Source organism: Neospora caninum, chromosome IV (genome assembly GCF_000208865.1).
Source record: "Neospora caninum Liverpool complete genome, chromosome IV".
Taxonomy (NCBI): domain Eukaryota; phylum Apicomplexa; class Conoidasida; order Eucoccidiorida; family Sarcocystidae; genus Neospora; species Neospora caninum.
The window spans coordinates 2135441-2149120 of record NC_018389.1 but is presented as its reverse complement, the minus strand read 5'-3'; the positions used below and the strand labels follow the sequence as shown (position 1 = coordinate 2149120).

The following is a 13680-nucleotide window of genomic DNA, read 5'->3' as shown; positions in this document are numbered from 1 at the left end:
CGGACACTCACACTGAAATCCACGCGCATGCGACACAGGGATACACTGCAGATTTTGGCGGCGCGTGGTTGTCCGTCGCTCCCGTGCACTGCCTTTCCGAGACCTGCTCTCGCCTACCGTCATTGTCTTGGCGTGGAACAAGCAGTGCGGTGGATTTTCCACAGCTTTCCTTGTGGCGTTGTTGCGTCGCAGCAGGCTGCGCCTAGGCCCGGGCCCTCCACGCCTGGCGCCCGCTCTTGTCCGTTCTTTTCCCTTCATGGACACGGCGTCGGCAGCTGACCCGTGGCTGTGCTCGACCGCAACTGTCTCGCCTGCGTCGGCTCCTGTCTTGAGAGTTCGCGCGTTCTCTGCCTCGCCACCGGCTGCCGTTACCAGCTCGACGATTAGATTTCGCAGAAACACCTCGAAACGGAGAGAGCAGACGCCCTCTTCGTCGAGGAGTCGAAGCCAGTCGACACTCGTCTGTCGCGGCTCCACGTCTGTTGCGTCGGCATGTAGGCGTTCTTCTTTTCGACGGTGCCGACCCTGAAGAGCTGCCTCGCGGTGGCAACTCGAACGCTCGGAAAGCCGCGAAGAACTGGACTCGAAAAAACTTCTGGAGGAGCTCCTGGGCGATGGATCAGCAGCGGCGGACGTCGCGGCCCCCGGGCGGAGCAGGGGGCGAGAGGGAGGGGAGCTAGCGAGGACGACGTCTGGGTCATTATGAAGAATATTCTGAAGAACAGACGGACGGCGGCAACACACATTTGTCCACAGGGCCACGCACTGACTGTGCCGGAACGACGGGAAAAGCCTGGAAAAAAAAACCAGCTCAGTTCACGCACTCCAAGGGAGTCTGTTTCTCGGCGCAGGTGGCCACCCTTCCCGCTGTCCCTAGGGACGGGAAGGCGCGCTGCAGGCGGACTAGGCGAAGAAGCAGAGACCGCGAAGGAGCGGCACAGAGAAAAGTGCAGCCTACCAGGGCTGGAAGAAAGGAAGAAGCGTTTGTTGACTCACTGAGTTGAGTAGGGCGAGAAGGAGTTGGAGCCGAAACGGCGACAAAACGAGAGGGACATCGTCAATCTCCACGCGAAGCCACGTAGGGTGGGGCACTGCGAAAACATCGGACAAGAAGCCAGGAAGACGTCTGCAGCCCGATTTCCCCACAAAGCAGCGAGTCACCTCGCAAGCCTTTGGCTCCTACTTGCGACCGCGTTCCAGGTTTGGGGCCACGAGGAGACAGCATCGTTCTGGCAAACCAAACGATCTGCAGTAAGGGCTTCCGCCAGTAAAGAGCACGGATGAAAAACACAAGGGAGTGCATTTGGCGCCTCAGGGGCCGTGCTCTTCATCCCTAGGAGATCACTCAGCTGACCGGCATGTCCCCGTTCTATCTTTGTGCGATGGGGTACCTCTCTCAGGGCACCGGTACACCAACGGGGGCTCGGGAAAGGCTCCGCAAAACGCCTCTGGATAGTTCCTCCAGAAATCGCACCGCAAGCGCACACGAGAACGCTTCCAGCGTTTCAACGGAGAGACTGTTCTTAGCTCATTTGCCGACACACAGCACAGGGAAGCTTGGAGGGAACCTGTTTTTCCAAGAGGCAGCTCACCTTTCCGTGCAGCTTGGTTGAGACCTCTGAAACACCTGACGACGACGTTCATTTCTTTCAGGACAACTTCGTTTTCCTCCGGCCCAGCAGGTCTGTTTGCGCCTCGCTCCTCGGGACCTCCATCGGCGCTGGCGGCCTCGTCTCGCGCGGGCAACGAGCTTCGCAGTCGCCTCCACGCGACCCGCCCCGTCATCTTTGTGAGCTCCACGCGGATGTCGTCGACGAGGCCCGTCCGTTCCGCTGCGCATCCAACGCGATTTCGCACGGAGAATTCGCCGAGCCGCAGCTCGATGCCAGGGCACAGCACATCTGAAAAGCCTAGAGACACCCGAGGGTCGACAGCAGCTGGTCGTGCGCCCTTGCGGTCTTGTGGCGCCTCGGCGGCTGAGGCGTCAGGTTCGCCAGCCTGCGTTGTCCTCTCGGGTGCGCGTTCCGCCGCCGGCTCTCTTCTCCACACGGGCGGGAGCTCCGCGGACACTGGGACGGGCGGGCTGGTGACAATTGCCCCAGGGACGAACACAACGGGTGAACGAATGGTGACATCGTAGCTGTAGAGGTGAAGCGGCGGGTTGGTGCGAGGGCCGAGATGCCGCAGCTGCCGGAGGTACGCGGCCGCTCGGGGCGAGTGGGAAACGCTGCCGCAGCTACACCGCCAAGTGAGCGGCTGAGAGGAGCGGGACTCGCCGACTGCCATCGCGACGTTTGCGTGGAACGGCGCAGGCGCCTGCGGCCGAGGGGGCGGCGGGCGAGCACGGGAATGTCGGGCGAGGAACTCCAGGAGGCGGCAAAGACGCGCGAGGCCCGGATTGGGGAAACTGCGCGCGCTGGCTTGGTCGACGCGAGGCAGACGCGTGGAGGAAGAATCCAGGACAGGAAGTGGGCACGAGGGCGCCTCGGCATGGGCCGTAGCCGTTGTTGGAGATACCCGGGGGGGCGGGGCGGGCACGTCCGCTGGACTGGCGGTGAGAGTGCTGATGAACGGGTCAAGGATCCAGTCGAAGACTTTCCAGAACTTCTTGTGGAGATACACCAGCTCAATCGCGCCCATGTCCACCTTAAGGAGAAGGCCGTACCCTGAGAAGGACGGAAGCGACGGATGCACGCTTCGCATATTGACTCGAAGAACGTAAGGTTGCCCGGGTAGCAGTCCCACAATTCTTGTGGCAAGCGGCTGCGGGCCGAGCTCGCGACCTGCCTCGGGCAGCAAGCGCCTAGAAGCCTTCCCTCCGCGGCGGCTACCCGCTTCTCCCGCTGTTCCCCCGCGACTGGCGACAGGAACCGCGAGCTGCCTTTCTCCTCTTTCATGCGGCGGGCTAGCCACCGCGACGCCCGGAGACTCCCACCGTTGCGACGGACTGGAGGCCCGAGCGGCCTTCAACCTTGACGCCCGACCGCGTCTCCTTCTGGAATCTGTGGGGGAGAGGAAGGACAGAGTGAAGTTGCGGAGGGTGACGTGGCAGTCTGTGGAGAACGGACGGAGGGACAGGCCGATTTCAGCCCCATCAAAGTTGGAAACCGCAAAATGTCGCTCAGACAGCCGATCGACCCAGACCAACTGGACCCCCTCGAGAGTGAGCCCAATATCCGTGTCGAGGGGATTCAGTTCCCGCTCGACGGCTGCGGCCTCCGGCGGCGACAACGGCAACACCGTCCAAGAAGAAGGCGAGACCGCTCCGCTTGTCTCTCCAGCCGCGGCGTCTGGATCTGAGGGCTCGGCGCCACCAGCTTTTTCACTCCCTCCGCCAGAGTCGCACCCTTCTTGTTGCGGGAAAGCTTCTCTGGCACCAGGTGTCGTACGCAAACTCCTCGGGGACAAGGCCTCTTGCACACGCGAGGGAGACACAGACCCCTCGCCTCCGTCCCTTGGTTGCCGACGCGCACGCGGCGCTGGCTCTTTGAGGAACAGAACTAAGCTGGAGAAGACGTCGGGGCGGAATATCACAGACACACACGACCGGATGGCGACTTGCAGTCGGGTGCGGGGCTCTTCTGCAACCGTCTCAACTCCGTCTTCTTCCTGCCTCTCTCGCGTGGCTCGCCAGCTGTCGAGCCCGGCGAGAGGAGGGCGCTGCCGCTCAAGCTCCCCGCCCCTCGGGCCACACACGGAGGCCTGCGAGTGGGGAACGGCCGCGGAAGCCCGAGAGGAGAAGAGGATCGACACACACGCGGTGTCGGTTTCACGCTCCGTGCCACTCGCTGCCGGGCTGCCGCCGAGATCCTTTTCTGCTTCAGCGCCTGGTAGCAGACGCCCGGTCGCTCGACTCCCGACAGAAGGCGCAGCTCTTCCGGACAGCGCGTTTCCGGCCTTCTTCCCCGTTTGCAGAATCTCCCGATCTGGGTGGCCTTCGGGCAGATCCGGCTCAATGAGGTCTAGAGAAACCATCTGAAGCACGACATTCTGGCCGAGGTCTCCGCGCTCCACGTATGCGGACACGCCCGCCGTCCGCAGTTGGACAACGCCCTTTCGCTCGAGGGTTCGCAAGGCTTCTGCTTCGTCACAAGAAGCACCAGAGGAAACGCCGGAGGACAGTCGCCTCCGCCGGGGACGCGGCGGATCGGACGCGGGCGCTTTCTCGACGCAGTGGAACCGGATCGACATGTGCTGGAGAGTCACTGCCGTCATCACTGAGGGGAAGAGGGAGGCGATTCGAATGAAACGGCTGCAGGAGACACCGGCCTCGGCTTTGCGGTTCGATCCCGCATCAGGCTTTTCCTCCCGCACCCCCGCGTCTTGCCATTCCGCTGCCTTCTGCTCCCGGTTGAGATCTGGAGGCACGGCGGAGGGCTGTACGGACGAGGTAGAGGCGTGCGTCTCCAGTAGCCTCTGCCGATTTCCACCGAGGTGGGCTCCGAACGCGCGCGGAGCCGAAGGGACGCGAGGGCACGGACTCTGCGGAGGGTCACGGGATGTGGCAGCAGCTCCAGCTGCCTCCTCGGACTGCCCCGGCCGCACAGGTGCCTGGAGAATCGCGACAGCTCTGCAGAGAGGAACCCACGAAACACAGAGCCCTCGGAATTGAGAAAAGAATCTGACACCAGCGCGTCGGCGCACCTCAACGATCGACTGCGAGGCACGAGTCCTACCACCGACTTTTTTTGCGGTCGGCCGCGCACACACGCGCCAGACGTGTCGAGACACCGCAGGGCGCAGAGTGAAGCCGCAGCTGTTTGGCTAACTGGAATCTCGCCGATATTCGTGTTTGCGAGTTTCGCATGCACCGCCAGCTGCCCTGGCCTCGCACAGACGGCGTCCACGCCATGCTATCTGCGGTGGCCTTACAAGCCGCACATGGAAGTCATCGACGTACCTGAAGAGACTGTCGAGCACCACGCTGCTAAGATTCAGTGAGACCGTTGGGAGTACGCCCTTGACCAGCATGATGGATTTTTCCTCCGACGCTTCTTGCTCGTCTCCGTGAGGCAGGGAAAGGGAGCGCGAGCGCTGCCGAGGCTTGCCGAGGTCCGTGGATCGCCGGGGAGCAGACGTGGCCGCGTCGGTGTGGCTGTCTGGCGAGTCCGGGGACACCCCTTCGCCAGCGTCGCCACTGCAGACGGATGCAGAGGAGGCAGGCGTCGGGAGGGTGGCGTCCAGCGACGTCGCAGCTCCGGGAGAGGGGAGTCGAGTCGATGGGAGAATGAGTGCGCGAAGGTCCACGACCTGGTACGTCGTGACATCTACTGCAAAGCACATTCCGACGCGATCGAGAAGGCATAAGCCATCTGTTCGCCTGTGCAGCAGCGACTGACTTGCAGTTGGAAACCTTGGGACGGCACTCTCATCCTGCGTCTCCGGCGCGAGTTTTTCATCCCCACTTCGCTGTCGCTGCGCGCCTTCGTTCCCTACGTTCGCCGCCGCGTCGCCCTTTGCTGCGATTCCTTCGCCAGCCGCCGCGTGGTACTGCCCGTTCGCGTCGAGTTTCTCTCCGCCGGTGTGACTCTCATCTCTGCCGCGAGAGGTCATCGTAGTTGCCAGACAATCGAGGGAGGCTCGGAAGGCGACCAGCGACGAATATCGCTGCACTTGGAGCTCACTGAAAACGACGAAATGCCGTACCCTGGAGCGCACCAGCATGCGGTGTCCTCGTACGTCCTCATCGCGTCCTGCGCCCGTCGTCTTTGTCGGCCATGCAGAGGGGCGGTCGCTGGGCGCTCCTGTGCCTACGCCTCCCGGAAACATTGAAGACGAGAAGGGTGTCCAAGTAGGCTGCGCCGTCATGGAAGCCGCGGGGTGCCCGTGCCGGCCTCCTGTGCGTGGAGACTCGAACGCACGCGCGGAGAAGGCCGCTGTCCCCGTCTCCGGCGCCTGCGGGGGCGCGTTCACGGATGCAGAGGACCGCAGCGCGTCGGTGCTGCTCGAGAAAAACGGCTCCGCGAGAGCCGCAGGTTGGCACAGGGCGCCTTCCTCTGGCCCGTCTGGGGAGTCGACGCTGGACACCTGCGGCAAGAAGAACCGACAAGCCACGGGCGAAACACGACGCATTCGCGATGGCTCCACCTAGCAGGACTGCGCCGAAGAACACGCGTGACACATCAAAGGGAAAGTCTTTCGTGGGAGGGTTGACCTTCACTACACCCCGGAACCGGCAGGGAAAGCACCATCACCCTGAGTTAGAACTCTTCAGGACCTTCCAACGCTCCCTGCGTGTTCGAGGCTCCAGCTGTTTTTTCACCCAGAGTCGGCACGAGAGCGCCTCGCCCACGCTGGCCCCGTTAAAAAGAGTTGAGGACGGCTGAACCGACGATTCGCCCAGGAGGCGCCTCGCTGCGTGGCCACAGTCTGCATCCCCCCCCTTCTCTAGTCGGACACGCTCTGCTTTCCTCGTTTGTCCATGCGACTATTTTTCACTGCACACCGCAGCCAGGATAATCTCGGCTCACAGACACCACGAGAACGCAGCTCAAAGACGCGTTTATGTAAGAGACATCCGTAAACTTGCGGCCCTTGTGCACTTACGTGGATGTCTCCCAGATGGAGCGCCACGACCGGCGCATCCCCAAATCGTTCCTTCTTCGTCGGGAGGACTACTGTGGGGGCGCACAGCTGAATGGAATACTTTGTCGACAGACTCAGCGCCTTCAGACGCTCTCGACTGCGAAGCAGCAGGTGCCGCGCAGTCATCCTGGTTTTCGCTGGCCAAGGTGATCCTTCAACTCTGCCGAGGTCTCCGGATGCAGCCTGGGCACCAGACGCCAGGGACGAAGCGGCGAAAGTCGAAAGACCGGACTCTCCTCTCGCTGTGTCTGAAGTCGCCGAAGGTGCTGACAGAGCGTCACCGAGGTTCCTGTCGGCTGTAGGCGCGTCTCCGTCCTGCCCTCTTCGCCTCTCGGCTCGAACCGCCCCGTTTTCTATCCCCTTTTCTCGCTCTTTGGCATCTCGAGGCCCAGGAGGTTCTCCCGGCCGACAATCGTAGGACGGCGCCGGCAACCGCAGGCCGTGCTGTACCTCGCTAGCGAGGACAGCGGCGTCTTGCACGGCTTCTTGGGCGTACATACACACGAAATGGCGGAGGACTAAACGAAGCTCTGAGCTGCCTCCCTCCCCTGTCTCGTTCACAAACGGGCGAAGCGACGGAGTGTGCGTCCCACTCGTTCCTGTGGGGGAGACAAGAGCGGCGACGGGGGGTACAGATTTCCGGCCTTCGGCGGGTTGAGAGTGTCCCTGCATCCGAGCGGACAGAGAAGACGAAGTTGGAGCAAGACGCGGCGCGTTCCCAAGAGCAGCGGCATGCGATTGAGAACTTTGTCCACTGGAGAATCCTGGATTCGAGGCGCTTCTCGACGCCCCGCTCGGAGAGTCCACAGACGCGTCTCCGGCGGCGCTGACCGGAGGCATCAGAATGCGTGAAAAGGAGACGAGAAGAAGTGGCCGTTCCAACGTGAGGTGTCTGTACACCAGACGTTGAGTGACATTTCCCCTTTGATGCATCACGGCCATATCTCGCAGTCCCACTCTTGCGCGTGTCTGAAGATCGCCATACACGAGCTGAATCCGCATCTCCCTCAGTGTGCCGCTCATCCGGAAGTGCACCCTTTCGTACCACTCGCGTTCCCCTCCTTTTGCTGTTCCGTCGCGTTTCCCCGAGGCATCACTGCTTGCTTGAAAATGTCTTTCACCATCGACGTCCTCGCTCAAACTTTCCCCGCCTTCCCACTGCGCCATTCCCTCCGCTTCGCTCCCCGTTGCTTCACCCGCATCTTCGCTGTGCACAGAACAGTCTCTGTCGCGGCGTAATCGAGTTCCAGGGAAGTCCGCCGGAGACAAACTGGACCGGCAGCAGCGTCGCTCTGTTCTCACGCCTACGATTTGAACGCCCGCGGCCCTCAACAGAACAGAAAGAGCGAGAAAAGGGCGGTCGGATTGCTGGTTCTTTTGAGCCCAGAGAATTTGCGCCTCTTCGTCTGCTACTCTCGCAGCGTCAGCCGCAGCTCTGGCAGCCAACTGAAGCTGCTGCTCGTGTCGCTGTTTTTCATCCAGCTCTTCCTGGCAGTCATAGAAGTCGGCCAGGTGAGAAGAAGATCGGTACAGCGGCATAGACAGGGCCCCCGCATCGCCGCGGTCACTTGAGCGTCCTGAACAGGGGACTCCTCGCTCACAATGGGGATGCAAATGAGTAGCAGGCGGCTCCTGAGAGGACGCTAGAGCCAGCGGCTGTTCAGTGCGGCCATCCACCGCCGCTGCGCCCGCATTCCCATTCGAGAGGCTGTGATCAGGCAGGCGTTGCTCTGCCTCGGACGACGAGGGCGGCTGCAAGGCGAGGAAAGGAGAGAGGAAATCGGCGACATGAGGCAACAGGACGCGGTGACGACTCCCACAGAGGCTTCGAACCACATGCGCGATCCAGACACACTGCCTGCCTGCCACCCAAAAATCTCTCTACGACCCCCCGTCGAGTTCGTCAAAGAACGTGCGTGGACGCTTGGAGCCGAGCCGCAAGAGAAGCCTTTGACGTCCCTCATTCAGGACGAAAGGCAGGACTCTCACAGCACACAAACTGACGGAAGGAGATACGCGCCGCAGTTTCCACCCCCCTGCCTAGGTCTATCTACCGACTAACCTCTCTGCCTCCCATCGTAGAGATACACCTATGCTCTACCTGCTTGTGTGCCCGCGCCGAGACCGCCATTGGCCTGGACAGACGTCAATGTATGCATGCCTCTCCCGCTTACAGAGCGGGGAGTGGCGGAACGCCTACCTCAGACAAAGCATCGAGGAATTCATCATCGCTGAGATCCCCGTCTTCCTGATGCTCATCGGTCCCGGTTTTCTGTACCGAGCGTCTGCGCCCCAGCAGACGGTCACGTTGGTAGGCCGAGACCTGCGGTGGCCCGCCACGCGTCGCTCGAGCGGCTTCCTGCTGTCCACCGTGCGCTTCTCCCGTCTTGCCGTGGCCCCAGATGGCGCCCCACAGCGTCGCCCCCAAGCCACGCGGTTGCTTGCGCTCCGTGAGGAAGGCGCGTCGAGCCTGAATGTGGCTGCTGAGCAGCACTTGCATGGGGAGCTCGCGTCTCAACGACTGTAGACGCCTCAGGTTCTCGGCATTTGCTCGGTTGTGTAGAACCGCGAGAAGGTGGTCTCGGTACTCGAGGCCTTTCTGATGAAGGCGAGCGTTTTTGATCGACTCCCCAAAGGCAAGGAGTCCTGCGGGGAAGGCAGCGGGGACACTGGCACCTCCGCCGCTCGGAGACGCGGCCGTTCCTGAATCTGAAGCCAAGGAAAGTTCGGCGGGGTCGATGCCGGCGCATGCACAGCGGCGTTCGCGGAGGACGCAGCCGATTGCGTAGCTCCACCAAAGACGGGCGCTCCCGCGGACTGCAAAAGACAGACGAGGAGGAGACGCGAAGCGGAAAGGAAACAGGAAATGGGCAGATGGAAACGCACCGCACAGAGGCAGAAACCGGACAAGTCCACATGTGAGACTGGGCCTTCGATCCCTAATAACGTGAAAACAGAGAACACACACACTCAGCGAGACTCGCGGGAGCTCAGTTCACACATTTACAGACGATCGTGTAGAGCGAAAAACGACTTCTCAGAAGATTCTGGAACCGACTAAACGCGAGTGCTAAGTCGCGTTTAGTCAGTTCCCTTGCCTGCATGGCCCACCTTTGCACTTGGCACATGGAAACCGCTTGAGATTGCTGGGGCCTACAACCCCCAGTCAGGCTACGAGACTGAATGTGTAATTGAGATCTGAATGCATGCAATTGCTGGCTCACCTTGGCACTGCGGGCGATACGGGTAAAAAAGTTCAATGCGTCGCTCAAGAAGAAGAACTTTTTCGTTGTGTTTTTCCAAGAGTTTCCACAGCCACACGGCGTGGTAGATGTAGTGAACAGGAACCGCAATCTGGACGGACTCCAGGTGCAAAAGGGCGGCGTACGCAACTGCTTCACTGCCTTCCGTTGCTTCCTTTCCGCAGGACATTGCCTCTTCAGCGGTCCCAGTCCCCGCGCTGTCCCGGTCTTGCCTTCTTTCCGTTCCTCCCGCGGCTTCGCCCCCCCGTCCGCCGGCGGTATCGCTGTCTCGCTTCTCGTGTGCTCCGTTTGCGCCGCTCTCCGCCGCGACGGGATCCCTTCCCACGTCGCCGGGGCGCTTCCCTCCCAGACCCGTTCCTGCCCCGTTCTCCCCTCCATTGACCTGCCGCAGAAGCAGACGGGCACTCACGGGCTCCAGCAGGTGCCAGAGCAGCGGTTCTAAAAGAGCTGTCACCGCTTGAAGGTCCGCGCGAGACTGCTGTCCCGTGTGGACTGCAGCGGACGCCGCGCCTTCTGTTGACGCTGCCGAACGCCCAGGCGTGGTCTGAAACGAGTCCACTTCGCTCCGCGCTGGGTCGCGGGTGAAGGCCGGCGGTGAGGCTGCGCGGCTGCAGAAACCTTCGGGGGAAGAAGGCACGGATTTCGACGCCTCCGTGCAGTTCTCTGAAGACGCCGAATCTAACCCTGAGACGCCCAGCCGCATCGCAGAGGCTCTCGAGCCAGTCAGCGTTTCAACGCACCGCGCTAGCTTCGTGTGGAGTTCTGTGTTCGTCCGCGTTGTCGGGGCAAGAAACAGCGTCTCTGCTTGGGTGTACGCTGTCAGAGCTTCGACATCGAAGACCCTGAACCGGAACCCGTCTGCCACAGAATCCGAAAAAGCGTCGCTGTACCTCTTTCCTCGCTCCGGATGGTCTCCGTCCCGACGGGAAGGAAGTCCCTCGCTCTGGCCTCCACTGGGAGCTCCCGCGACGTCTGCAAGCCGAACCTCTGACGTACGTGGCGCCTGTTCACGCTCATCTCCCCCCTTTTCTTCACTGTCTCCGCCCCCCGCTGGGCTCTGCTCGTCTTCCCAAAAACTCGCAGTTCCCGCGGCATCGACCTTCTCCGCCGCAGCGAAAACGTGGGCGCCGACCTGTCGGATCTGCATGCGCCGGAGTGTCACGCCAACCGCGAAAGGCAGGGTCCTCGACGGCGGAGACGCCGGAGCTGTGTGTGCGCTGACCATCTCTCTGCCGCTTCGACTCCGTCCTCCCTGTATCTCAGCTCTGGCTGAGCAGGAGCGGCTCTTCGGCCCCCCCACGCGGCGGCGCTCCTTGGGTGACTTCACGTGCCGCTCGAGCTCTGTTTTCCGATGGCGGGGCGCATGCAGATGGTCTCGCGGCGCCGAGGCGCGAGACAGGTAAGGGGACCGTCCATCTCTGTGGTGATGGGACGCGGGGTGGAGCGGCTGCGGACGGATTGCGAAGCGAGAGCCTGTGGCAGGGTCCGGCAGCACGGAGACAGCCTCCAGGCGGATGTGGACGTCGTTGACATCTATGAGGAGGTCTTGGAGAAGGCGGTTGATCCACCTAGACAGGAGAGCGGCGGCCGAGAAGAACGGTCGCGCAAGACCTCCACTTGAGGCGGCAGCTTTCGAGTCCACGTGCTTGCCGCCGCATTGCACCCGCATGGCTTCTTCCATCACTTGCAGGTCTGCAGCGTCGAGGAGACGCTGGCGACGCTGTTGGAGCCTTGCCATGAACTCCGACTCGCTGCATTCTTCCACAGGCTTCGGCGCGAACACGAGCACGAGCTTCGAAACCTCCACCACGAGGGATGCGGCGGAGGTCGAGGCGGCAGGCCGTTCGGGCGGAGGCTCCGCAGAGTCGGCGGCATCCGCACCAGATGGCGGGTTGAGTCCCGTGGGGTCTGGGGGAGCTCCGGCTGAAGCCAAGGGCGGAGACACCCTGGGCCCCGAAGCGCCGCCGGGCGAGTTTTGCTCCAGGGCAGCGCCGGACGCGTCGTGTCGCGACGGGGCCTTCGCAGCGGCTGGCGGACTGCCATCGCCTTCGTTTGCAGGAGAGGAGGCCGCCGCGTTTGGCGCTCCATTTTCCGAAGATGCGCCGCCGTCTTGGGCAGGAAGGTAGACGCGGACGCAGCCGATGTAGCCGTAGAGAAGGTAGAAGGGGATGTGGAAGGCGTCGAGGAGTTGCGGCTGAAGGGTGACGTCGTGGAGCTGCAGCTGTTTTTGCCAGAGTTGCAGGAACACCGCATCGGCTGCCACGCCCTGCAAGGAGGCCGGAAGCAGGCGAAGCAGCAGAGGCCGCAGGACCGCGAAAAGCAGCGAGGAACTCACTGCTGGAGGCGAGGGCGCGTTGTGGGACGGCGGGGCTGAAGAAAGAGAGGACGGAGGCGCGCGAGAGGAGGCAGACAACGGAGGGGCGGGAGGCTGAGACAGCGGCGGGGCTGAGGCGGGAAAAAAAGTCGAGACCTGCGGAGGCGAATTCGCCGACGACAAACGCGGAGACAAAGACAACGAGGAAGAGGTTGCCAAGGCAGGGGACTGACGCGGAGAAGAGTCGGGAGAGAGAGGACCAGCAGAGACTGGCGTGCCGCCCGAAGAGGCTGGACCGCCGGCAGGACGAGTCGCAGAGGGCGACCCCGACGCATCACCCGAGGCGTCTGACGTGGGAGGTGCGCTCGGGTCGTCACTCCCCTCTGACAGGTTGGCCGCCGGAGCCTCAGATGAACGCACCTCGGTTGGAGGCGAGCGCGGTCGGGCCTCTTCGGACGCAGTTGGGGAAGAGGGGAGGGGAGGGGCTGCCGACACAGGGCCCCGCACGGAGGAGGCGAGAGATGGTGAATTGCGTCCAGGTTCGCCAGAGGGAGAGAGAGGCGGCGACGAAGCCGAGCCGCCCGCAGAGGAGACAGCAGACGACGGGAAAGACTCGCGCAGCACTGGCGGCGAGCCCGAACAGAGCGGCTCCGCATCAGAGTGGGCGAGCGTTGCTTCGTGCTGATTCTCCACCGAGTGCGAAGGCGATTCTGCCTCAGTCCCTCGAGAGCCCGTCTGCTGGAGAGCCGCGTTTTCTTCCATTGCTTCCTGGTATCGCGGGCGAAGAAGAGCGTCGCTATCTTGAGGCGATCCGACTTGAAAGGAACACCCGCCGCTTACATCATCACACGGCTCTTGAGACGCCAAGGCCGAGGGCACTCATGCTTCCCGTTTTCCCAGTTGTGGTTTCGTCCTACCAAGGCGGTTTCGTGATTTCGAGGGCCCTCGTCTCAGTCTCCGCGGCCTCGGCTTCCCTCCAAACTTCTCGTGCTCGGAGCGTCTCAGGGAGAAGCAAACACAAAAAACAGCCGCCACGGAAAAAACCTGTCAAAAGGCAGCCGAGTTGGGAGCCGCAAGCGCATCGCCTTCGCTTCGGCGCAGGAATTTCCGCTCCGTCTCTCGTTTGAGGTCCCGCTTTGCAGTTCGCGAAAAAAGACACCCTTCATACACCACCAACGAAACAACGCCGGATCTCGCGGTCGTGAGGTTTCCGTGAACCATCTCAGGTGGAGAACTCGGGAATCCAGCGCGCGAAGTGGGAGAGTGGGAGGCATGAAGACAGCATAGGACCATTAAGAGCGCTAGAGTTAGGTAGCCGCTGGCAAGGTTGACACGGTATCAGATGTGCACTCGCAGGAGCACCGGGAGAGCGATTTTGGAGGGAGGATCGCCACATAACCTAAAAAGACGGAGAGTGCGGCGCCCTCCTGCCCCAAAGTGTTATGTTTTTTGGCGGCGACAGACGCCCTTTCTCCCGCGTAGTCGCGGAAGGGCGCGACGCGAATCGAGCGGCGGCGA

At 62.3% G+C, this 13680-nt stretch overlaps 1 protein-coding gene across 1 annotated transcript in view; it reads right to left on the bottom strand.

Moving 5' to 3' along the window:
• NCLIV_012100 (vacuolar protein sorting-associated protein,related) overlaps nucleotides 1–12924 on the bottom strand; it is a gene marked incomplete at both ends in the record, with an annotated part of 32981 nt that extends 20057 nt beyond the window's left edge. The window contains 8 exons of the mRNA XM_003880727.1: nucleotides 118–714; nucleotides 997–1091; nucleotides 1593–4570; nucleotides 4901–5270; nucleotides 5340–6027; nucleotides 6547–8337; nucleotides 8786–9402; nucleotides 9810–12924. Of these exons, the coding sequence (XP_003880776.1) occupies nucleotides 118–714; nucleotides 997–1091; nucleotides 1593–4570; nucleotides 4901–5270; nucleotides 5340–6027; nucleotides 6547–8337; nucleotides 8786–9402; nucleotides 9810–12924 (10251 nt within the window). The remainder of the gene's footprint in view (nucleotides 1–117; nucleotides 715–996; nucleotides 1092–1592; nucleotides 4571–4900; nucleotides 5271–5339; nucleotides 6028–6546; nucleotides 8338–8785; nucleotides 9403–9809) is intronic.
• Nucleotides 12925–13680: the final 756 nt, after the last annotated feature.